Below are 27,115 nucleotides of genomic sequence, written 5' to 3'. Positions count from 1 at the left end.
TTACAGGCCTCTCTCATCTTTTTAAGTGGGAGAACTTGCACAATTTGTGGCTGACTAAATACTTTTCCCCCCCACTGTAATTAGTAGATTTGGATAGAAAACACTCTAAAGGTTCTAAAACTGTTTGAATGGTGTCTGTGAGTATAACAGAACTCATATGGCAGGCAAAAACCTGAGAAGATTCCATGCAGGAAGTGGCCTGTCTGACAATTTGTAGTCCTTCTGATGCATCTCTATCGAAATTACACTATCTGTGCTGTTACGTGACACTTTCTAAGGCTTCCATTGGCTCTCTAAAGCCTCCAGAAACCAGATTGACGCGTCTCCTGTCTCTGGGCAGATAACAGCAGCAGAGTTTGTCAGTGGACTGCCTGGTGACAGAGAGACTGGAGATGCGTGTTCACGAGACCTCGCCATTTTTTTCTTTCCCTCTTTGAATGAATACAACGTTGTCCAGTTGTAATATTATCGCTATTTTACGAGAAAAATAGCATAAAAATTGATTTTAAACAGCGTTTGACATGCTTCTAAGTACGGTAAAGGATCATTTTGAATTTTTGTCACGAAATGCGCTCGCGCGTTACCCTTTGGATAGTGACCTGACCACACGAACAAAAAAACGGAGGTATTTGGATATAACTATGGATTATTTGGAACCAAAACAACATTTGTTGTTGAAGTAGAAGTCCTGGGAGTGCATTCTGACGAAGAACAGCAAAGGTAGTCCAATTTTACTAATAGTAATTCTGAGTTTAGTGAGCCCCGAAGTTGGCGGGTGTCTGAATAGCTAGCCTGTGATGGCCGAGCTATGCACTCAGAATATTGCAAAATGTGCTTTCGGCGAAAAGCTATTTTAAAATCTGACATAGCGATTGCATAAAGGAGTTCTGTATCTATAATTCATAACTGCACCACCTATCACACTTTCACAAAAAACATGAAGACATGGCTAAAGGTCAATCAGATTTGTGAACATAATCCCTAGTTGTGTATTGCCGCTTTCCATGTTGTCTGTATCTTGTGAGGTGTGGAAACACTTTGTTGCCTTTATGGATTTTGTCTTGTTGCTTTTTGTGCTATGTTGCTCTGTCTGCATGCTATGTCTTGCTTGTCCTATGTTGCTCTGCGTGTGCTCACTGCTCATTGATTGTCTGTATTGTAATTGTTTTTAATAACCTGCCCAGGGACTGCAGTTGAAAATTAGCCGGCTGGCTAAAACCAGCACTTTTACTGAAATGTTGATTACTGTGCACTGTCCCTGTAAAAAATAAAAAAATAAACTCAACTCAAGCTCCGAGAAAGCCTGGTCAACCGTGGGGGCAATAGCATACACAACAGTGCCATCTGCATACAGGTGTACACTACATGACCAAATGTATGTGGATACCTGCTCGTAGAACATCTCATTCCAAAATCATGGGCATTAAATGGAGTTGGCCCCCCTTTTGCTTCTATAACAGCCTCCACTCTCCCGGGAAGGCTTTCCACTAGATGTTGGAAAATTGCTGCGGAGACTTGCTTTCATTCAGCCACAAGAGCATTAGTGAGGTTGGGCACTGATATTGGGCAATTTGGCCTGGCTCGCAGTCGGTGTTCCAATTCATTCCAAAGGTGTTCGATGGGGTTGATGTCAGGGATCTGTGCAGGCCAGTCAAGTTCTTCCACACCGATCTTTACAAACCATTTCTGTATGGACCTCGCTTTGTGCACAGAGAAATTGTCATGTTGAAACAGAAAAGGGCCTTTCCCAGACTGATGCAACAAAGTTAAAAGCACAGAATCGTCTAGATTGTCATTGTACGGTGTAGCGTAAAAACATCCCTTTACTGGAACTAAGGGAAACCATGAAAAACAGTCCCAGAAAATGATTCCTCCTCCACCAAACTTTACAGTTGGCACTATACATTCGGGTAGGTAGTGTTCTCCTGGCATCCGCCAAACCCAGATTAGTCCGTCGGACTGCCAGATGGTGAAGCGTCATTCATCACTCCAGATAACTTTTTGCACTGCTCCAGAGTCCAATGGCGGTGACCTTTACACCACTCCATACATTGTGCATGGTAATCCCAGGCTTGTGTGCGGCTGCTTTGCCAATGAAACCCATTTCATGAAGCTCCCGACGAACATTGCTTCCAAAGGCAGTTTGGAACTCGGTAGTGATTGTTGCAACGGAGGACATACGATTTCTACGTGCCAACAAGATGGCGCCGACAGAGATGACTGCCTCGCTTCGAGTTCTTAGGAAACTATGCAGTATTTTGCTTATGTATTATTTCTTACATTCTTACCCCAGGAAATCTTAAGTCTTATTACATACAGCTGGGAAGAACTATTGGATATAAGAGCGACATCAACTTACCAACATTATAACCAGGAATACGACTTTCCTGAAGCGGATCCTGTGTTTGGACCACCACCCAGGACAATGGATCTAATCCAGGAAGCCGACCCAGGGGCAGACGGAGCGGCCTCCTGGACAGGCTCCTTAGACGTGCACATCGCCCACCGCTCCTGAGAATACTACTCGCCAATGTCTCGTCTTTTAACAACAAGGTAGACAAAATTCGAGCAAGGGTTGCCTTCCAGAGAGACATCAGAGATTGTAAAATCCTCTGTTTCACGGAAACATGGCTCTCTCAGGATAGGTTGTCGTAATCGGTTCAGCCACCAGGTTTCTCCATGCATCGCGCCGACAGAGATAAACCCTCTACACATGGCCTCAACACTAAGAACGACCTCGAGAGATAAAACCCAGAACAAAGAAGAAATTAAACATGGATTTTTTGATCGCTGACACACACATGATGACCTTAACAACGGAAGCAGGACCCCGGTTAAAACATAGAGAAAGGGAAGAGTATAAAGCGTCAATATACGATGCGCCAAAAAAGCATTTTCTAAATATTTATAGAACCCAAATACCGCCCGCAACTGTGTTGAAAGATCAAGTGTTGATGTCTAATGGACAACTATGGGGTTATCTGTTTGATTACCTGGCCTGTAGAGTGAAACTCTATACCGTAGCCGAAGGAGAAGAATATACAGACCAGACTTTAGGAGTGGACTACAGGCTTGAAGACTGGCATGTGTTTCGCAAGGTGGTGTGTCCCGAACAGAGTTATCACAAAGGGGAATAGCTTGTTCACGGGCTACGAGACCCGTTGGGAAGGTGCCCCTGACTCTTCAGGAAGAATATTTCATAGGGTGAAAATACAAAGAAAGAATCGACTTCCATGTGGGTGCGTGGAGTTCTATATCAGCAACGAGAAAATCCGCAACGATAACATCCGTGATGGTGGACTGACTGGGGATTTTAGGTTGCGTATGCTTATTCCTTTTAAAAGTTGGGCTATAACGGAATTGAAAATGTTAGAGTTAGTGGATGCTCTTTTTGTACAGAGCCAACAATGGCAGAGTATTGTTAAACTAAGGAAGTGCATGATATATATGAATCCTAAGGATTATGATTCAAAGGTACCCCCAGAAGGGTCATCCTCAGAAGGGTCATCCCCTGAAAAAAACGTTAACCATGCCCCGATACCAAAGGAATGGTTCAACAATAAAAGGGGTGACCATAAAGCCTCCGGTTCTTCATTTCAGCATATACCATGGATATTCATATACCATATCAGGACTCCGATACGTCATGGGTACCAGACCCTAAGGACTCTATGCCTCACAGCCCTCCTTTGTACTCCCCTCAGGCAAGCCCCCCAACACCCCCTACATGTACACCGCCTGAGGATGTGTTTGATGGGGTGGTCAGTACTATTTTTGTGGACACCATCAAGGCCTCTGTAGCCGCACGTTTAGATGTGGTGATTGGAGAGTATATAAGAGAAAAATGCCACGGTTGTGTGATCAATCACCCCAGCCAACGACGACATCCGTGTTTATATGACCCACCCAAGTACTACTTCTTCAACCACTTTGAGGAGCTGGTGAAAAGACTGTGGTCCTGCCGCTTTATACCAATCGATGTCAGAGCCCTGGAGTCTATGGGTCTTGTGCCATCTATTCCCAGGGTTTACGGTGTAACCGAGGCTTTCCTATATGAACTGAAGGAGGTGGTCTACATCCATGAGAAACTCAAAGAAATCAGGCACGCACTGGTGGACGACAACAAATACAAGGAAGCTTTGGTGGCTGATGTGGTGACTTTCTGGCTCAATAAACCCCAAGAGAACAAGTAACAATATATATTTTTTTATTTAGATATAAAGCAATGGGTAACTATATGCATATGATGTTAGAGAGAATAAATACATTTTTTCTTTTGAGAGAATTTACAAATGCTATGCAGCAAATTATTGAAAATAAAGTGAAGAATGTATCGCTCTACACAACCCACAATACAGGGTTTAATGCAGAGCGTGTGCTAAATGGAACAAATCATGAGTCATGTAAAACATACGGGGGAGACTCTACAATGGGCACAACTGGTATCCCGTCTTGTGGATGATTCTGAAGAACTAGAAATATCCTTGTCTAAGAATTTAGTTTATTTGTTTGAAACATCATTTAATTGTAACATGTATCATATTTGTTGTTTATATACTTATATAACGGATGTATGTGTCTTAAAAATTCAGCGATATAAGCCTGTAAATGTAAACCAAGTATGCAAGGTGTTGCATGCATGGGTCATTGAGAAAACGGGTAGTAATATCCTGCTACGTACCCTGAATTGTATGGATACATAATACTTAAAAAATGTTAGCAAAAATAAAATGCAAAATGAAAATGAAATGTTCTTGTTATTTGAAAGGGGCTCATTAATGTTACTGTACATCAGAGAGGCAAGAAGGATGGTGGAGCAGATGATGAAAAACATGTATTATAACCGCTATGTCTCATACTATGTTGATCAAGTGGGTAATGGATTACCCGGTTATCATGGAACCCCTACCATGTATGGTTCGGGGATAGGAGGTATATTTCGTAAGCTCTTTAGGATGGTTTTACCATTTATGAAGAGAGGCCTAACGTTTTATGTAAAAAAATACCCTAAGGATTGATTGTAAACAACGTTTGACATGTTTCTACGACCGGTAATGGAACATTTTGACTTTTCGTGTCCTGATTTACACTCGCGCGTTATGCCTTTGGATAGTGATCTGAACGCATGAACAAAACGGAGGTATTTGGACATAAATATGGAGTATTTCGAACAAAACGAACATTTCTTGTGGAAGTAGGAGTCCTCGGAGTGCATTCTGACGAAGATCAGCAAAGGTAAGAGAATATTTATAATACTAATTCAGAGTTTTGTTGATGCCAGAACTTGGCGGGTAGCTGTATAGCTTGCTTCGATGGCTGAGCTATGTACTCAGAATATTGAACAATGTGCTGACAAAGCGGTTGCGTCAAGGAGTAGTGTATCTATAATTCTTTCAATAACTGTTGTAAATGTTATCAACGTTTATGATGAGTATTTTTGTAAATTGATTTGGTGGGAATACATTTTCTGAACATCACGCGCCAATGTAAAATGCTGTTTTTCGATATAAATATGAACTTTATCGAGCAAAACATACATGTATTGTATAACATGAAGTCCTATGAGTGCCATCTGATGAAGATCATCAAAGGTTAGTGAATATTTTAGCTGTACTTTTGGTTTTTGTGATGCATGTCCTTGCTTGGAAAATGGCTGTGTGGTTTTTCTTGTGAAGTTTATGTCCTAACATAATCTAATTTTATGCTTTCGCCGTAAAGCCTTTTTGAAATCGGACAATGTGGTTAGATTAACAAGAACCTTATCTTTAAAATGGTGTAAAATAGTTGATTGTTTGAGAAAATGAAATTGAGATTTTTGCTGTTTTGTATTTCGTGCCATGCTATTTCACTGGCTGTTGAATAGTGTATACCGCAGGTGGGACCGTCACGTCCCACCTAGCCCATAGAGGTTAACCTCTCTAGGGTAGGTGGCACCAAATCGTCCCACCTACGCAACAGCCAGTCTAATCCCGTGGCGCGATATTCAAATACCTTAAAAATGCTATTACTTCAATTTCTCAAACATATAACTATTTTACACCATTTTAAAGACAAGACTCTCCTTTATCTAACCACACTGTCCGATTTCAAAAAGGCTTTACAACGAAAGCAAAACATTAGATTATGTCAGCAGAGTACCAAGCCAGAAATAATCAGACACCTATTTTTCAAGCTAGCATATAATGTCACATAAACCCAAACCACAGCTAAATGCAGCACTAACCTTTGATGATCTTCATCAGATGACAACCCTAGGACATTATGTTATACAATACATGCATGTTTTGTTCAATCAAGTTCATATTTATATCAAAAAACAGCTTTTTACATTAGCATGTGACTAGCATGTGACTAGCATTCCGACCGAACACTGCCGTTGAATTTACTAAATTACTCACGATAAAAGTTCACAAAAAACATAACAATTATTTTAAGAATTATAGATACAGAACTCCTCTATGCACTCGATATGTCCGATTTTAATATAGCTTTTCAGTGAAAGCACATTTTGCAATATTCTAAGAAGATAGCCCGGCATCACAGGGCTAGCTATTTAGACACCCAGCAAGTTTAGCACTCACCAAAGTCAGATTTACTATAAGAAAAATGTTATTACCTTTGCTGTTCTCCGTCAGAATGCACTCCCAGGACTTCTACTTCAATAACAAATGTTGGTTTGGTTCAAAATAATCCATAGTTATATCCAAATAGCGGCGTTTTGTTCGTGCGTTCAAGACACTATCCGAAGTGTAAATAAGGGTCACGCGCACAACGCATTTCGTGACAAAAAAATTCTAAATATTCCATTACCGTACTTCGAAGCATGTCAACCGCTGTTTAAAATCAATTTTTATGCCATTTTTCTCGTAAAAAAGCGATAATATTCCGACCGAGAATCTCTGTTTAGGTTCAGAGACGAACGAAAATAAAAACATGGGGTCGACTCGTGCACGAGCCTGAGTCTCATAGTACTGTGACCGGCCACTATCCAAACGCGCTAATGTTTTTCAGCCAGGGGCTGCCTCGATATCATTCAGCTTTTTGCCGCCTTCTGAGAGCCCATGGGAGCCGTAGGAAGTGTCACGTAACAGCAGAGATCCCCTGTATTGGATAGAGATAATCAAGAAGGCCAAGAAATGGTCAGACAGGGTACTTCCTGTACAGAATCTTCTCAGGTTTTGGCCTGCCAAATGAGTTCTGTTATACTCACAGACAGCATTCAAACAGTTTTAGAAACTTGAGTGTTTTCTATCCAAAGCTAATAATTATATGCATATTCTAGTTTCTGGGCACGAGTAATAATCCGATTAAATCGGGTACGTTTTTTATCCGGACGTGAAAATACTGCCCCCTAGCCATAACAGGTTAAAGCTTGGTCGCAAATGGGTCTTCCAAATGGACAATGACCCCAAGCATACTTCCAAAGTTGTGGCAAAATGGCTTGTGGGAAAAAGTGAAAAAGTGTGTGCGAGCAAGGAGGCCAACAAACCTGACTCAGTTACACCAGCTCTGTCATGAGGAATGGGCCAAAATTCACCCAACTTATTGTGGGAAGCTTGTGGAAGGCTGCCCGAAACATTTGACCCAAGTTAAACAATTTAAAGGCCATGCTACCAAATACTAATTGAGTGTATGTATGTAAACTTCTGACCCACTGGGAATGTGTTGAAAGAAATAAAAGCTGAAATAAATCATTCTCTATTATTATTCTGACATTTCACATTCTTAAAATAAAGTGGTGATCCTAACTGACCTAAGACAGGGAATCTTTACTAGGATGAAATGTCAGGAATTGTGAAAACTGAGTTTAAATGTATTTGGCTAAGGTGTATGTAAACTTCTGACTTCAACTGTACTTAAAGGTTGAGAAACACAGTTCTCACACACCCTAGTTAAGGTTGAGACAACACGGTTCTGACCCACCCTGGTAAAGGTTGAGTAAACACGGTTCTCACCCACCCTGGTAAAAGGCACACAGGTAGCATCAACTGGGAAAGCAGTCAGAGTTCATCGAAAGCCATCCCAGCTCTATTTATGCATTTATCTCATCAAAGAGATAAATGCATACATAACTATTAATATTGGATAGATATAGTCAGGTTCTAAATCCTAGAAAACTACAGTCTGGGTTGAAGAAGAGAAGACGGCGTGGGACTCACCTTTGACTCTAGAAGGAAGAGACGGGGCAGGTGAGGAGAGTGGGGCGGGCGGGGGGCTGTCCAGGCTGCGCGTGTGAGAGCTAGGACTGGCGTACACCTCCCGCTTCTGATTGTGGGCCAGTGCTAGCCTGCGACCCACACTGAAGAGTCCACCTCCTCCTCGGTCCAGGGTGGAGGAGCTGGTGTGAGTCTGGTACAGATTCAAGGGCCGAGAAGAGCGGCCCTTCTTTACTGGACCTGTCTAAGTAAGTAACAAACAAACAAAACACACACTCTCCATCTCGCTCTCTAAACTCAGCAGCCATAACAGACAGTAATAATAATAGACTGCTACAAATTATCTTTCTGACTAACACCTCAGAATCAGGATCGCAGCAGACACCATAGAGTTGTGAAGGACTGGGTCGTATTGATTAGGGCATGCAACTGAAATCATTTAAAAACATTTAATAACAAGAAAAAGTGTTAATTTACCAAATAGTTCCTCCCTGTTTTACTCCGTTTTTTTCTCCATTTGGTACCAAATGAACACGACCATAATATTGCTGACCTTCTCATCCAGGTCATCATCACTCTCGTACAGATCATCCTGACGCAGCTGCCACTCGTATTCCACGTGCATGTTGAACTGGTTACTCTGGGACTGGTTGATCTGGTACACAAGAGGAAAATTGCCGCGTGTCAATCATCATATATCATACTATATGGAAACGCAGCCACTGCATACTACACTGTCTGCACAATTATTAGGCAAGTTGTATGTTTGAGGATTCATTTTATTATTGAACAACTACAGCGCTCTCGGTCAATCCAAAATGTTAATAAACCTCAAACCTGAATATTTAAGAAAGTAAAAGTGAGGTTTTGGCTTTCTTTGGAGAATATCTATGTGTGCACAATTATTGGGCAACTATTAGTGTGCAGAATTATTATGCAACTAAATGAAAAACTTAAAGTTCCCTATCTCACTTGTTTATTTTTGATCTGTTAAAGTGAGAAAACTCAAAATGTATAAATAAACATTTCTGACATTTCCCAAAAAAAATCTGTGACCAATATAGCCACCCTTCTTTTCAATAACAGTCATAAGCCTTCCATCCATGGAGTCTGTCAGTTTCTTGATCTGTTGACAATCAACTTTTTGTGCAGCAGCCACCACAGCCTCCCAGACACTAGTCAGAGAGGTGTACTGTTTTCCTTCACCGTAAATCGTCCGTTTAAGAAGGGACCACAAGTTCTCAATAGGGTTTAGGTCAGGTGAGGAAGGGGGCCATGTCATTATTCTTTCATCTTTAAGGCCTTTACTGGCTAGCCACGCAGTGGAGTACTTCGAAGCATGCGATGGAGCATTGACCTGCATAAAAATCATGGTCTTCTTGAAAGATGCAGACTTTTTCCTGTACCACTGCTTGAAGAAAGTGTCTTCTAAAAACTGACAGTAGGTTTGGGAATGGGGTTTGAGTCCATCTTCAACCCAAAAAGGTCCAACTAGCTCATCTTTAATAATACCACCCCATACCAGGACCCCACCTCCACCTTGCTGGCGTCTGAGTCGAAGTGGAGCTCCGTGCCCGTTACTGATCCAGCCACGGGCCCATCCATCTGGTCCGTCAAGAGTCACTCTCATCAGTCCATAAAACCTTTGAAAAATCTGTGTTCAGATATTTCTTGGCCCAGTCTTGACGTTTCGACTTATGTGTCTTGTTCAGTGGTGGTCGGGTTTCAGCCGTCCTTACCTTGGCCATGTCTCTGAGCACTGAACACCTTGTACTTCTGGGCACTCCAGGTAGGTTGCAGTTCTGGAATATGACAGCACTGGAGGATAATGGGTTCCTGGTAGCTTCACGTTTGATTCTTCTCAAATCTTTGGCAGTTAATTTGCGTCTTTTTTTCTCAACACGGTTCTTGCGACCCTGTTGACTATTTGCAACACAACGTTTGATGGTTCTGTGATCACGCCCCAATATCTTAGCAATTTCAAGAGTGCTGCATTCTTCTGAAATACTTTTTACAATTTTTGACTTTTCAGAGTCAGTTAAATCTATTTTTTGGCCAATTTTGCCTGAGGAAAAGAAGCTGCGATATAATTATACACACCTTGATATAGGGTGTTGATCTCCTTAGGCCACACCCTCCCTCATTACACAAATACACATCACCTGATATGCTTAAATCCAATAAGCATTCTTGGAGTTCGGAAATATGCATAATGATGATATGGTCAAAATACTGACTTGCCTAATAATTGTGCACACAGTGTATATATAAATATATATATCACATTGGTGATAGCATGAATTTGGACTGGAACCTTCACTGCCTCTGCACAAAGCAATTTATACATTTTTTGTCTACGCTATGGAAATCAATCTATCAATACAAAATAAATCAAGATTCCTTTGGTGTCCACAGACTAAGGAGAAAAAATATATATTGACAAGGAGGTGCTGCCGGCTATGAATAATGAGGTTTAGTTAATTACTCAAAGCGCCTAGTCCTTGAACAGTGTAGTTGTGAGTCAGCTGTAGTCAGGGTGGACTCACCAGCTCCTCACAGTGCGTGTTCTTTAATCTGCTAGCAATATCCAGCCCAGTCTCACCCACCTCATTCTCTGAGAGAGAAACAACAAAGAGCACAGCTGGGATCATCATCAAGCATTAATGGCTGGCACAACAACCACTTGTATGGAGAGCCACAATATATGAAGCCTTCATTGTCATGTGGCACAACACAACAATGCAATACAGTTTTTTCTTGGTAAGCCATTCTCATGATTTTTGTCAGTTGTTGTTGAGCACCCCTCCTTTCTTTTGTTTGCTGAAGGCCCACCTGAACGCGTACCTATTTATTGGCATTTTGGCAGTCCATCTGGCCTGACGCCGCTCACAATTTCTGACTAACCATAAAGGAGGATCTACCACTATTGTTGGAATATACTTTAATTAATGAAGAATGACTTAGTTTGCTGAAATCAGAGCTAGTACGTCAGAACGCTCAGAACCTTTATCCTTTACTGATTAATAAGCACAAAACATTCTCCTACCGCACTCCCTGTTCAATGACTTGGCACAAGTACCTGAATGTGCAGAATCCACAAAAAAATATGAGTATTGAGCTCCTAGACATACTATTGACTTAGAAACACATACAGAGGTGTTTACGGATTCACAAAGCCCCAGCTTTTGGCTCAAATTATGAAGAGTTTTTGCGCAAATGAAAACATGTCTTGAATAAATGCTCTTTGGATTTGATGCTGCTCTTCATTGAGAAACCCAAGGCAGAAAAATAAAGAATCTCCATTGACCTCTCGAAATGAAAATGCAACAAAAAGTGGATATAGAGACTTAACACACTCCAATGAGATATCCATCAAATCACATTTTGTCACATGCGCCAAATACAACAGGTAGACCTTACCATGAAATGCTTACTTACAAGCCCTTAACCTGTTATGGCTAGGGGGCAGTATTTTCACGGCTGGATAAAAAACGTACCCGATTTAATCTGGTTACTACTCCTGCCCAGTAACTAGAATATGCATATAATTATTGGCTTTGGATAGAAAACACTCCAAAGTTTCTAAAACTGTTTGAATGGTGTCTGTGAGTATAACAGAACTCAAATGGCAGGTCAAAACCTGAGAGATTCCTTTACAGGAATCTAACGTGACACTTCCTACGTCTTCCATGTGCGCTCAGAGCCCGGGAAAAACCTGAATGTCATCATTCCAGCCCCAGGCTGAAACACATTATCGCCTTTCTCAAGTGGCCGATCAAGGGACTGTGGGCTTAGGCGCGTGCACTGGCCGCCCCCCGTCTTTGTGATTTTTCCTCTGTTTGCCGAAAAGGAGATTCCCGGTCGGAATATTATCGCTTTTTTACGAGATAAATTGCATAACAATTGATTTTAAACAGCGTTTGACGTGCTTCGAAGTACAGTAATGGAATATTTAGAATTTTTTTGTCACGAATTGCGCCATGCGCACGACCCTGATTTACCATTTCGGATAGTTTCTGGAACGCACGAACAAAACGCCGCTATTCGGATATAACGATGGATTATTTGGGACCAAACCAACATTTGTTATTGAAGTAGCAGTCCTGGGAGTGCATTCTGACGAAGACAACAAAGGTAATAACATTTTTGTTATAGTAAATCTGAATTTGGTGAAGGCTAAACTTGCCGGGTGTCTAAATAGCTAGCCCGTGATGGCTGGGCTATGTACTTAGAATATTGCAAAATGTGATTTCACCAAAAAGCTATTTTAAAATCGGACATATCGAGTGCATAGAGGAGTTCTGTATCTATAATTCTTAAAATAATTGTTATGCTTTTTGTGAACGTTTATCGTGAGTAATTTAGTAAATTGTTAGTAAATTCCACGGAAGTTTGCGGGGGGTATGCTAGTTCTGAACGTCACATGCTAATGTAAAAAGCTGTTTTTTGATATAAATATGAACTTGATTGAACAAAACATGCATGTATTGTATAACATAATGTCCTAGGTGTGTCATCTGATGAAGATCATCAAAGGTTAGTGCTGCATTTAGCTGTCTTCTGGGTTTTTGTGACATTATATGCTAGCTTGAAAAATGGGTGTCCAGGCAGATTATTTCTGGCTGGGTACTCTGCTGACATAATCTAATGTTTTGCTTTCGCTGTAAAGCCTTTTTGAAATCGGACAGTGTGGTTAGATATTCGGAGAGTCTTGTCTTTAAAATGCTGTGAAATAGTCATATGTTTGAAAAATTGAAGTTTTTGTATTTTTGAGGAATTTGTAATTCGCGCCACGCCTATCATTTGATATTGGAGCAGGTGTTCCGCTAGCGGAACGTCTAGATGTAAGAGGTTAACCAACAATGCAGTTCAAGAAATAGAGTTAAGAAAATATTTTCTAAGTAAACTAAAGTAAAATATAAAATAAAACACAATAAGATTACATAACAATAACGAGGCTATACACAGGGGGTCAACGTAAATAGTCCGGTGGCAATTTTATTAATTGTCTTATGGCTTGGGTGTAGAAGCTGTTAAGGAGCCTTTTGGACCCGGCGCTCCGGAACCACTTGCCGTACAGTAGCAGAGAGAACAGTCTATGACTTTGGTGACTGGAGTCTGACAATTTTATGGGCCTTCCTCTGGACACCGCCTAGTATATAGGTCCTGGATGGCAGGAAACTTGGGCACAGTGATGTATTGGGTTGTATGCACTACCCTCTGTGGCTCCTTATGGTCGGATGCCGAGCAGTTGCCATACCAGGAGGTGTTGCAACCGGTCAGGGTGCTCTTGATGGTGCAGCTGTAGAACCTTTTGAGGATCTGGGGACCCATGCCAAATCTTTTCAGTCTCTGCCCTCTTCACGACGGTCTTGGTGTGTTTGGACCATGATAGTTTGTTGGTGATGTGGACACCAAGGAACTTGAAAATCTTAACATCGATCGGGCTGTAGTGGAGTGGGTTAATGGGGGCCTGATTGACCCTCCTTTTCCTGTAGTCCAAGATCAGCTCCTTTGTCTTGCTCACACTGAGGGAGAGGTTGTTGTCCTGGCACCACACTGCCAGGTCTCTGACCTCCTCCCTATAGGCAGTCTTATCATTGTTGGTGATCAGGACTACCACTTCTTGCGTCGTGAGTGTGGAAGATGTGTTGTTGCCTACACCTACTACCTGGGGGAGGTCCGTCAGGAAGTCCAGGATCCAGTTGTAAAGGGAGGTGTTTAGTCCCAGGGTCCTTAGCTTAGTGATGAGCTTTGTGGGCACTATGGTGTTGAACACTGAGCTGTAATAAATGAAAAGCATTCTCACATTGGTGACCCATTTCAGGAAACTAGGCATGTGTCGCGGGTCACTACTTTAAAGGAGAGCCGTTTGAACGTAAACTATTTTTTATCAAAATGTTTTTTGGGGCAGAAATGCCTTCTCGAACATGTGCCTTCATAACAAACTTGTATGCCATCTGTAAATACAAATAAAATTGTTAAATTACGAGCCCAGTTGGTTTAGCCACAGAAAATGTCAGCAACCTTTCGCTACCCATGATTGGCTGAGATAATGAGTGGGCTGGACATGCCGAGAGATGAGTTTGGATTGGACTGCCATATAGCACACTTCTGTCTATTTGAGCTGGTCAGTTTGTGTAGGTAATCCTGTCTAATGTGGCTTTTTTATGTATTGCATAGTAAAATGTAACAAATAGACTCAACTATGCAAGTATCCATTTCAATAGAACATCACTGCAACAACTGTTTCAGAGCACTCTCGTCTGAGCGTGCCAGAGGGCAGAATAACTGATGACTTTTCAAACACTCATCACCGGTTGAATATGGCCTGTGTTAGTAAATGTCGGCAAAAAAGCATAATTAAATTGTTGCCAGAGGCACAGTTACAGTCACCAACGCTCTGGATAACATGAAAACAGCTCTGCTAGGGCAAGTAAAATGGTCAGAGTTTGGGTGGGGGTTAAAACTTACAATTATTCTTACGGTATTGCACACGGTCAGTGTGACCCAGATTGACTTGACACAACAACAGGCCAAGCAAGCTGTACAAACAAAACGGAAACAACGTCTTATTTAATGAAAGGGGTTGCAGTCTGCTGTGAAGCATTCATCCATGTATACTGGTAAGAGTCCAGCTACAGATATTATACGTTTCTAATTTTGTCAGAAAGTTGTTTTCATTGCAAGTTAAAGCTTACTATTAGCTAGCTAGCTGGTGTAAAATGGCTGGCTCGCTAGCTAACATTACTACACACAGATCATAAACGTAATGTTCTCAGAATGCCATCACGCATTGCTAGTTATAGCCTAATGTTAGTCAGTTAACATTGAATATATTTGGTTAACTTTAGCTAGCTATGACAATCGGTTTGTATTGGTATTACTCTATGGATTAGGATTATGGTTCATTGTTTAGCTACATGTCTAAACAAAAGACTCCACTTCGCCAGATGATTACATGACCCATCAAGTTAGCCAGGTGTGTCTGATGGTGATTAAGGCAATCTATTGAATAATAATGTGGAATTTGTCTTTCAGCATCAGTAGAACACGCCTGACTCTCCTTCACCAGTCACACAAGGAGTATGGTCTCATGCCTCCCATCAAAAAGAGAGCTGGTCCAAGCAAGCACCAGTTACACCTGAAGCATGAGGACTTGCAGCTAGTGGTGAACTTCAACAACTATGCAGAGGAAAATGCAGTAGTATTACCAGGACGCCACCCAGGACACAAACACTTTGGTAGAAAGCTGCTGCCATCCAAGTGACAAAAGCAGCAGTGTGGCGTCTCTACAAGGAATTTGATGACAACACTTGGTATGTAAAGAATAAACAACACGTTTTCATTATTTAATTGACCTCCAACATGATTGGCGCTACTTTTATTGATCTCACATTATTTCTGTATTTTCCAGAGGTATGTGTAGTCGGGCTGTGTGTTATCATTTTAACTTCCAGTTTACACGATGATGTTTCTGTATGTAGTGCTGCTGGTCTGCACATTTGTAGTTAAGTGAAACTTACATGATAATGATGCATAAAAGAATATTATGTTTTACATTACATTTTCTTTTCATTAACTTAATGTTATTTTGTTGTTTGCAGGTGCACTATCCTTATGACCTTATGCGGCCAGGTCCCATCTACTTTTTAACTCCTCGTAACTGTAGTGGTTTGTGCTCTGGTATTGTGCCTGGCAGACCATCATGCACGAGCTCCACCAGTCTCGACCTTCACTTCCCCCTGACTGGTGCTTTGGCCTCATCAAGCTGCGCTTCAGAAATACCAGTGAACACTTGGTCAGAGATTGCTGGTGTTGTGAAGGACAGCACTGTGACAGGGGTCAACATCCCACAGCTGGTTGGACTGGAGGATAGTTCGGTGCTGGTTGAAAACTATGGCTGGCAACAACACCTGACTCCGTACTTCAGGCCGCTGCCACAGTTCAAGCAGTACCTGCACATCAGGTGAATATCATTTTCATTGCATTAGGTTATTCTTCTTATCTAAACTTGGGAGGTGAATTGATGTTGTGCAAGCACCACCTGGACTGGACACAGCTAGACAAACGTATGTTTTTGAGAAGATGCTGTACCAGGCGGTGATACAGGCCAACAGGATGCTCTCGATTGTGCATCTGTAAATGTTTGTGAGGGTTTTAGGTGACAAGCCAAATTTCTTCAGCCTCCTGAGGTTGAAGAGGCTCTGTTGCGCTTTTTCACCACGCCGACTGTGTGGGTGGACCATTTGAGTTTGTCCCTGGTGTACGCCGAGGAACTTTCCACCTTCTCCACTACTGTCCCGTCGATTTGGATAGGGGCGTGCTCCCTCTGCTGTTTCCTGAAGTCCACGATCATATCCTTTGTTTTGTGGACGTTGAGTGAGAGGTCGTTTTTCTGACACCACACTCCGAGTGCTCTCACCTCCTCCCTGTAGGCTGTCTCGTCGTTGTTGGTAATCAAGCCCATTAATGTTGTGTCATCTGCAAACTTGATTGAGTTGGCGGCGTGCACGGCCACACAGTCATGGGTGAACAGGGAGTACAGGAGGGGGCTGAGCATGCACTCTTGTGGGGCCCCAGTGTTTCGGATCAGCAAAGTGGAGATGTTTCCTACCTTCAACACCTGGGGGCGGCCTGTCAGGAAGTCCAGGACCCAATTGCACAGGGCGGGGTCAAGCTTCATGATGAGCTTGGAGGGTACTATGGTGTTGAATGCTGAGCTGTAGTCAATGAACAGCATTCTTACATAGGTATTCCTCTTGTCCAGATGGGATAGGGCAGTGGGCAGTGTGCAGTGTGATGGCGATTGCATCATCTGTGGACCTGTTGGGGCGGTATGCAAACTGAAGTGGGTCTAGGGTGGCAGGTAAGATGTAGTGAGAGAACAGTATCTTGGGAGCTTCAAGGTTAACCGTTTAAATTACTCGCCACGGAGAAGGAGAGAGGGGAACCGCAGTCCTTGGTAGCGAGCCGCGTCGGTGTCACTGTATTATCCTCAAAGCGGGCAAAGGTGTTTAATGTGTCTGGGAGCAAGACGTCAGTGTCTGTGACGTGGCTGGTTTTCTTTTTGTAGTCCGTAATTGCCTGTAGACCCTGCCACATACGTCTCGTGTCTGGGCAGTTGAATTGCGACTCCATTTTGTCCCTATACAGCATTTCGCTTGATTGATTGCCTTGCAGAGGGAAAAACGACTGTTTATATTCGGCCATATTCCCCAACCTCTTTTCATGGTTGAATACGGTGGTTTGCGCTTTCAATATTGTGTAAATGCCGCTGTCTATCAACAGTTTCTGGTTGGGGTAGGTTTTAATAGTCACAGTGAGTACATCATCTCCAATGCAATTCCTTAGACTCACTCACCGAGTCAGCGTATAAATCGATTATTATTGTCTGAGGCGTTCCGGAACATTTTCTAGTCCACGTGATGAAAACGATCTTGAAGGGTGGATTCCGATTGGTCAGACCAGCATTGAATGGTTCTAGTCATGGGTACATCCTGTTTGAGTTTCTGCCTATAGGACGGTATGAGCAAGATGGAGTCGTGGTCGGATTTGCAGAAGGGAGGGCAGGGGAAGGCCTTGTAGCCGTTCCGGAAGGGAGAGTAGCAATGGTCAAGAGTTTTTGATGCACAAGCGGTGCAGGAAATGTGTTGATAACTCTACGGTAGCGTTTTCCTAAGATTTGTTTTATTATAGTCCCCACCTACAATAAATGCGGCCTTAGGATATGCTGTTTCCAGTTTGCACAAAGTCCAGTGTAGTTCCTTGAGAGCCATCATGGTATCGGCTTGAGGGGGAACATACACAACAGAGTAAAGGAACTCAAGTCTTTTTGTTCACCCGACTAAGAATACCTCACAATCAAATGGCAACTACATTACCTCTTTAGAGAATTCTCTTCGGTCATCGTCAGGATGACAGAAGGGCCTTCCTGTACGTAACGGCAATCACGCCATGAGTAGATAATCATCAAACATACCTCCCCCTTTCTTTTTCCCAGAGGATTCTTAATTCCTGTCTGCGCAATATACTGAGAACCCAGCTGGCTGTATGGACGGGGAATTATATCCGGAGAGAGAGACATGATTCCATGAAACAGAGTACAGTCGTGGCCAAAAGTTTTGAGAATGACACAAATATATGAAGAGTGATCAGATAAATTGCAATTAATTGCAAAGTCCCTCTTTGCCTTGCAAATGAACTGAATCCCCCAAAAACCATTTCCACTGCATTTCAGCCCTGCCACAAAAGGACCAGCTGACATCATGTCAGTGATTCTCTCGTTAACACAGGTGTGAGTGTTGACGAGGACAAGGCTGGAGATCACTCGGTCATGCTGATTGAGTTCGAATAACAGACTTGAAGCTTCAAAAGGAGGGTGGTATTTGGAATCATTGTTGTTCCTCTGTTAAACATGGCTACCTGCAAGGAAACATGTGCCGTCATCATTGCTTTGCACAAAAAGGGATTCACAGGCAAGGATATTGCTGCCAGTAAGATTGCACCTAAATCAACCATTTATCGGATCATCAAGAACTTCAAGGAGAGCGGTTCAATTGTTGTGAAGAAGGCTTCAGGGCACCCAAGAAAGTCCAGCAAGCGCCAGGACCGTCTCCTAAAGTTGATTCAGCTGCGGGCTCCGAGCACCACCAGTATAGAGCTTGCTCAGGAATGGCAGCAGGCATGTGTGAGTGCATCTGCATGCACAGTGAGGCGAAGACTTTTGGAGGATGGCCTTGTGTCAAGAAGGGCAGCAAAGAAGCCACTTCTCTCCAGGAAAAACATCAGGGACAGACTGATATTCTGCAAAAGGTACAGGGATTGGACTGCTGAGGACTGGGGTAAAGTCATTTTCTCTGATATTTGGGGCATCTGGAAAAAAGCTTGTCCGGAGAAGACAAGGTGAGCGCTACCATCAGTCCTGTGTCATGCCAACAGTAAAGCATCCTGAGACCATTCATGTGTGGGGTTGCTTCTCAGCCAAGGGAGTGGCCTTACTCACAATTCTGCCTAAGAACACAGCCATGAATAAAGAATGGTACCAACACATCCTCCGAGAGCAACTTCTCCCAACCATCCAGGAACAGTTTGGTGATGAACAATGCCTTTTCCAGCATGATGGAGCACCTTTCCATAAGGCAAAAGTGATAACTCCGTGGCTCGGGAACAAAACATCGATATTTTGGGTCCATGGCCAGGAAACTCCCCAGACCTTAATCCCATTGACAACTTATGGTCAATCCTCAAGAGGCAGGTGGACAAACAAAAACCCACAAATTCTGACAAACTCCAAGCATTGATTATGCAAGAATGGGCTGCCATCAGTCAGGATGTGGCCCAGAAGTTAATTGACAGCATGCCAGGGCGGATTGCAGAGGTCTTGAAAAAGAAGGGTCAACATTGCAAATATTGACTCTTTGCATCAACTTCATGTAATTGTCCATAAAAGCCTTTGACACTTATGAAATGCTTGTAATTATACTTCAGTATTCCATAGTAACATCTGACACTGAGGCAGCAGACTGTCATTCTCAAAACTTTTGGCCACGATTGTATGTTACAGTCCATGATGTCTCTCGAAGGAGATTCTCACCTTGAGCTTGTCTACTTTATTGTCCAGGGCCTGAACATTAGCGAGTAATATACTGGTAAGCGTTGAATGGGATGCACGCCTCCTGAATCAGAGTCTTGGAGCATGCGGGGGTGGGGGGGGTGTACGAATAAAGGGTCCAATTCAGGAAAGTCGTATTTCTTGTAGAAATTCTGGGGAGTTACAGCCGCTCTCATCTCCAAAAGTTCTTTCTGGCTGTAAGTAATAGTGCAAAGGACGTTCTGAGCTAATAATGTGAGAAATAACACACAAAAAACGAAATACTGCAAAGTTGCTTAGGAGCCATAAACAGGGCGACCATGTCTATCAGTGCCATTTTGTTAGGTTCGGCCCTCTCAAGTCTCGTAGATCACTGCTCTCTTTTCATTTATAAGGCCATCTTCTGCAAACTTCCGCCATACCTTACTCCATTGTTAAATTACAGATAGACGAGTCACCAGACCCGATAACAGGGATGGCGGACGCTGGAGATCCCTTCGATTCCACTGAGGGTAGATCTGCATTCAGATTTTTTGCACCTTACGTGTGGAATGATCTCCAAATGCCTTTAGGGCATTTCAGACAGGGCTTCATAGATAAGGAATTTCAGATAGAGCATTTCAGACACAGCCCAACATTAAAGAGCCTTCAAAGTCAACTCTGATTTATCTTGTTTTAACAAATACACCAGAGAAATATGTTTCTACTGGTTTCCTCGCCCAAGATATTAGTGACCATTGACCAGTTGTTTGTGTCAGAGAGCCTTGTGTCATCACAAAGAGGAACTATAAAAACTTCAGCGAACAGGCTTTTTTTTTTTTTACATTATCTTTTTTTAATGACCCGGATTGTATTTCAGCTATCCCTGAACCAGATTTAGCATTCAGCCTTTTTGCAGATGTTTTCTATGCTATTGTGGATAATTATGCTCCCTTCAAAAAAATGAAGGGTTAAAGGTAGATCGAATGCATGGTACTCTCCGGAATTATCAGAAGTCATTCATAAAAGAGATGATGCTTGGGTCAAGGCCAGGAACACAGGATTAGGTCTGGACTAGCAAGCGTTTAAGCAATTGAGGAATCATTGTGTTAGAAATCAGAAAGGCTAAATCTGATTATGTAACCGCTCTTTCGGATTGTAATGGGAACCCGGCAAAATTCTGGAAAACTGTCAAATCCCTAAAGGGTTCTACTTCCTCCTCTCTGCCACAAGACATTAATTCAGACACAAAAAATTGCTATCATTGATGTATTTAATCACCATTTTATTTCAGCGAGCTCCCTCTTTGAAATAACTTCCAAGTCTATTCACAATGATACCGGGCTGGATTTTGATAGGGGAAACTTGCTGAATGATAAGATAAATGCTTTTCAAAGCTGTTATTTTAGGCTATTTACAGAAGAAAAAAGTCCTGGATGCTTTGCTAGCATTAGACAACAAGAAATCCACAGGGCTGACCAATTGGATCCATGTTTGCTGAAGTGTGCAGCGCCCATTCATTGTGGGCTCAATAACCCACATTCATGAGCTCGTGCTGCAATTTCATAAGGGCGGGGAGAGTAGTGATCTTAATTACAGACCCATTTCAAGGCTTCCTTGTCTAGCTAAGATTCCTGAATCCTTGGTTAATGTACAGCTTTACTCTTTTTTATCTGAGAAATGTATTTTGAATGTAGGCCAATCAGGGTTTAGGCCTAGGCATAGCACTATTACAGAAATCACTTTAGTTGTTAATGATCTTCTCAAAGCTTTAGACACTAAAATGAAATGTGCTGCTTTGTTTGTGGACCTGTCAAAATCTTTTGATACTGTTTAACATTTTACTAAATAAGTTGTCCTCGATAGGCCTGAGCTCTGACACATGTTCATGGTTTCATGATTATCTTAGTGGCAGAACTCAGGTCATCGTGATTGGTGGGGTTAAGCCAGAATTTCTTGAAGCACAAAGGTGTTCCGCAGGGTTCGATACTAGAACCTGTTCTTTTCATTATTTATATAAATGTTATTGGTCAATCTGTAAAAATAAATATATAATCTAAATGCGGCTGATACTATTATGTACGCAATTGCCCCATCTGCTGACCTGGCTGTGACAAGACTACAGTCCGATTTTGCAGTTGTGCAGGAAGTCCTTACTGATTTAAAACTCGTACTTAATATGGGCAAAATACATGTTTTCAAGTTCTAGTAAGATTGTCTCAATTGCATTCTCTTTACTCATCGGATGGTTAAATAATCGAACAAGTTAAGTTGCTGCATGCAAATACCTTGGTATTTATCGTTTTTTAAAAAACATACGACTGAGCTTGTTAATAAACTAAGATTTAACGTGGGCCTTCTTTTTTATAGAAAAAGATCTGGTCTCTCTCTAGTCAGCAGGAAGCAGATTGTGCAGTCAACCTTTCTACCTGTTCTTGATTATGGTGATACTATTTATCAAAGTGCAGCTGCCTCTACTCTTAAACCCTTGGATGCACTTTTTCATAGCGCCCTTGGTTTTATCACAAGAGACAGTTTTATTACTCGTCACTGTATTCTTTACCAAAGGTTGGTTGGACCTCTTTGAAGTCACATAGATTACAAAGCCCTGCTCCACAAACTTCTGACTTTAAAATGACAAGTTATCAAACCTGTTCACAGGGTTGGTTAACTCTGGAGACTCCTTTGGTGTCTACAGAGTGACACGGAACCCAAATCGGTCGTGCGCTATCGTGCATAAATGTATTGTGTCCCCCAACACCAAAACGCAATCATGACACACAGGTTAAAATATCAAAACAAACTCTGGACCAATTACATTAAATTTGGGGACAGGTCGAAAAACATTATACATTTATGGCAATTTAGCTAGCTAGCTTGCACTTGCTAGCTAATTTGTCCTATTTAAATAGCTTGCTGTTGCTAGCTAATTTGTCCTGGGATATAAACATTGAGTTGTTATTTTACAAGGTCCTCTACTCTGACAATTAATCCACACATAAAAACAGTCAACCAAATTGTTTCTAGTCATCTCTCCTCCTTTCAGGCTTTTTATTCTCTGGACTTTATATTGCGATTGGCAACTTTCATAAATTAGGTTCATTACCGCCACAGACCTCGTTCATCTTTCAGTCACCCACGTGGGTATAACCAATGAGGTGATGGCACGTGGGTACCTGCTTCTATTATCCAATGAGGAGATGGGAGAAGCGGGACTTGCAGCGCGAAATGCGACACAAATAGAACTGACTTCTATTTTAGCCCTTGGCAACGCAGAAGCTCGTTGGTGCGCGCGAGCAGTGTGGGTACAATAATTGAATAATATAGATTTCTAAATGTATTTTGCAACGCTCACGCACGCGACGTGAGTGGTATAGTCAGCCTTTAAATTTCTACAATACACTTTAAAATTGGAAATATTTGTGCCTCTAGGGCATTTCAAATGGTTGTTCGGGGACCTTTTTACTAAAGAATGTGTCTGTTTTTTATGATTGTGTTTTGCTTTTTGTGTATTGTATATGAATGTGTAGTTTGACGTGTATATTGTATTTTGGTGTGTATTGTGTTATACAGGGCTCATCTAAAAGGGACCTTAAAATGTTAAATAAAAACCTTGAGGCTTTTTAAAAAGATCAATTAAGAGAAGATGAATTCAGTGTAAAAAAATTCAAAAATTACTTAGTTCCATTGACATCAATGCATGACATTGACTACAGTCAAAGTGAATTATTCCTCACACAGAGCAGCATGGATGGAACATGGATAGACATTGAACAGAGAAGGCATTTCTGATCGCAGGAGAGGACCACTAGGGTGCAGGCCTGGTCTTTAGCAAGGGACTACTCATAACACTCACTGTTATGTATGTTGGCCTTGGCTCGGAGAAGCAGTTTAAGACACTCTGTTCTGTTGTGCAGACAACAGTAATGCAACGCACTGTTTCCCCTGGCAGTCTGGACATCCAGATTGTTGCTGTAACAAAATCAAAACACAACACAGTTACACTCATACAATACACTGGGATATAAACCTTTGACATGTTAGACTGACTAAGAAGAACACAGGAGCCACTGTCTGACAAATCCATGATGAATAACAACCATCTACTCGGCATGTTTGGCTAACATCCTTGACATGGTCCCATAACTTAGAAGACATACAGTAAATCTAATCTATGCGCCAGTCTCATCTGGTGTCCTGTGTGAACTTAAGTATTTCTCTCTCGCTCGTCCTGAGCCAATGCCTACCTGGCTACCTGACCTGATGACTCTTGTTCTGCCTGGGGCTATGGAACCCTGACCTGTTCACCAGATGTGATACCTGGTCCCGAACCTGCTGTTTTTGACCAACTCACTCCCTCTCCCTCCCCCTCCCCACCGCACCTGTTGTCTAGACCTCTAAATGCACAGCTATGCTCAGACCTCTAAATGCCAACTGACATTTAATCCTTGCAACCAATATAATGTAGATTTAGCTGCGAAGAGACAATCATTAGATCACTTGTTTTGGAACTGCCCATATGTTGCTTGTTTTTGGTCACAGGTGGCAAAAAAATTGCAATATTTACTTGGTGTTAACTCTGAAAATAGCACTGCCAGGTGAATTTGAAATGTCATAGTTAAATCGATCAATAATATAATAATACTCTTATCAAAAAATTTCTATCTTTAATTTACAATCTGTTGAAACTATGAGAATAGAAACATTCAGAACTTTTGTGAAACATCACAGCACTGTGGAAAATACACTATATATACACACATACAAAAGTATGTGGACACCCCAGGAGAACGCTATCTGCCCGAATGCATAGTGCCAAGTGTAAAGTTCGGTGGAGGAGGAATAATGGTCTGGGGCAGATTTTCATGGTTCGGGCTAGGCCCCTAAGTTCCAGTGAAGGGAAATCTTAATGCTACGGCATACAATGACATTCTAGACGATTCTGTGCTTCCAACTTTGTGGCAACAGTTTGGGGAAGGCCCTTTCCCGTTTCAGCATGACAATGCCCCTGTGCACAAAGTAAGGTCCATACAGAAATGGTTTGTCGAGATCGGTGTGGAAGAATTTGGCTGGCCTGCACAGGGCCCTGACCTCAACCCCAATGAACACCTTTGGGATGAATTGGAACGCCGACTGAGAGCCAGGCCTAATCGCCCAACATCAATGCTCAACCTCACTAATGCTCTTGCGGCAAGTCCCCGCAGCAATGTTCCAAAATCGAGTGGAAATCCTTACACCAGTTATAGCAACAAAGGGGGGGACCAACTCCATATTAATGCCCATGATTTTGAAATGAGATGTTCGATGAGCAGGTGTCCACATACTTTTGGTCATGTAGTCTATATGGCTGCTAGAAATCATAACTGGATGGTCTTCAGAGATAGATGGAGGCTGGGACAAAAAACAAACAAAAGATAACTAATATAAAATATACTGTCCTTAAAATGTATATAGTACGCATAAGCTGGAAGTAGACACCTAAGTAATGTTGTCCATTAGTTTACTCCAATTAGGGTTGGTGGTTGTTTTATGACAAAATTGCACAATTTAAAGTGGCTTTTTATTGTCCCTAGCACAAGGTGCACCTGTGTAATGATTATGCGGTTTAATCAGCTTCCTGATATGCCACACCTATCATGTGAATGGATTATCTTGGCAAAGGAGAAATGCTCACTAACAGGGATGTAAACAAATGTGTACACAACATTTTAAAGAAATAATAATAACAATGGAACATTTCTGGGATTTTTTATTTCAGCTCGTGAAACATGGGACCAACACTTTACATGTTGCATTTATATTTTTGTTCAGTGTATATTTACAAAAAAATATGTAGTGTGTGTGTGTGTGTGTTGGGGTGTCAGTGTAAGTATGTGTGAGTTTTTGGGTAGAGTCCGGTGTGTGTGCATAGTCAGTGCAAGAGAGGTAGTTGAAAAGGGGTCAATGCAGGTAGTCCGGGTAGCCATTGGATTATCTATGGCAGTCTTATGGCTTGGGGGTAAAAGCTGTTCAGGGTCCTGTTGGTTCCAAACTTGGTGCACTGGTACTGCATGCTGTGTGGTAGCAGAGAGAAAAGTCTATGGTTTGGGTGACTGGAATCTTTGACCATTTGTTTATCTTTCCTCAGACACCGCCTGGTATAGAGGTCCAGTGATGTACTGGGCCACAATCAACACCCTCTGTAGTGGCTTGCAGTCGGGTGCGGTAATGGAGCCAGTCAAGATGCTCTCAATGGTGCAGCTGTAGAACCTTCTTAGGATCTGACAGTCCATGCCAAATCTTTTCAGCCTCCTGAGGGGGGAAGAAGCGCTGTCGTGCCCTCTTCACAACTGTGGGTGTGTGTGGACCAGGTTAATTCCTTAGTGATGTGGACACCAAGGAACTTGAAGCTCTCGACCCAATCCACTACAGCCCCATTGATGTGGATGGCGGCGTGCCCGCCCATCCATTTCCTGTAGTCCACGATCAGCTCCTTTGTCTTGCTGAACAGCATTCTTACATAGATATTAATTTTGCCCAGGTGGGTGAGGGCACTGTGAAGTGCTATTAAGATTGCATCATCTGTGGTTCTGTTTGGGCGATATGCAAATTGAAGTGGGTCCAGGGTCCCTGGGATGATGGTGTTGATGTGAGCCATGACCAGCCTTTCAAACCATTTCATGGCTATAGATGTGAGTGCTACGGGGCGATAGTCATTTAGGGAGGATACCTTGGTGTTTTTGGGCACGAGGGACTATGCTTGAAACAAGTAAGCATGCTCAAGGCTGTGTACCCCTTTGTAATCCGTGATAGTTTGCAAGCCCTGCCACATCCATCGTGCGTCAGAGTAGGATTCAATCTTAGTCCTGTATTGACGCTTTGCCTGTTTGATGGGTTGATGGAGGTCGTAATGGGATTACTTATAAGCATCCAGATTAGGGTCCTGACCTAATGTTATTAATGTCGTCGTTCAGGCACGACTCGGTGACACATAAGATATTACAGTTTTTAATGTCCATTTGTTAAGATATATGTGCTTGTAGTTCGTCTATTTTATTTTCCAATGATTGTATGTTGGTTAATAGGACCGATGGTAAAGGCAAATTACCGACTCGCCGCCGGATCCTTACATTCTTGAAGAAGATGGTGCCGACATAGATGGTCACTTCGCGTTCTTAGGAAACTATGCAGTATTTTGTTATTTCTTACATTGTTACCCCGTGGAAATCTTAAGTCTTATTACATACAGACGGGAAGAACTTTCGGACATAAGAGCAACGTCAAATTACCAACATTACAACCAGGAACACGACTTTCTCGAAGCGGATCCTCTGTTTGGACCACCACCCAGGACAATGGATCGGATCCTAGTAGGCGACCCAAAACAACGGCGCCGCAGAAGGGGCAG

At 42.3% G+C, this 27,115-nt stretch overlaps 1 protein-coding gene across 2 annotated transcripts in view; it reads right to left on the bottom strand.

The window, feature by feature from the left end:
• unm_sa1614 (un-named sa1614) overlaps positions 1–27,115 on the bottom strand; it is a 112,896-nt gene that overhangs the window by 38,141 nt on the left and 47,640 nt on the right. For both annotated transcript variants that reach the window (XM_045705329.1, XM_045705330.1), the window contains 4 exons: positions 23,585–23,700; positions 10,703–10,770; positions 8,710–8,811; positions 8,160–8,400 (listed from right to left, as the gene is read on the bottom strand). In XM_045705329.1, coding sequence (XP_045561285.1) covers positions 8,160–8,400; positions 8,710–8,811; positions 10,703–10,770; positions 23,585–23,700 — 527 coding nt within the window. The remainder of the gene's footprint in view (positions 1–8,159; positions 8,401–8,709; positions 8,812–10,702; positions 10,771–23,584; positions 23,701–27,115) is intronic.

The sequence above is a fragment of the Salmo salar genome, chromosome ssa22, assembly GCF_905237065.1.
Source record: "Salmo salar chromosome ssa22, Ssal_v3.1, whole genome shotgun sequence".
NCBI classification, from domain to species: domain Eukaryota; kingdom Metazoa; phylum Chordata; class Actinopteri; order Salmoniformes; family Salmonidae; genus Salmo; species Salmo salar.
This window is presented reverse-complemented; position numbering and strand designations above follow the sequence as displayed.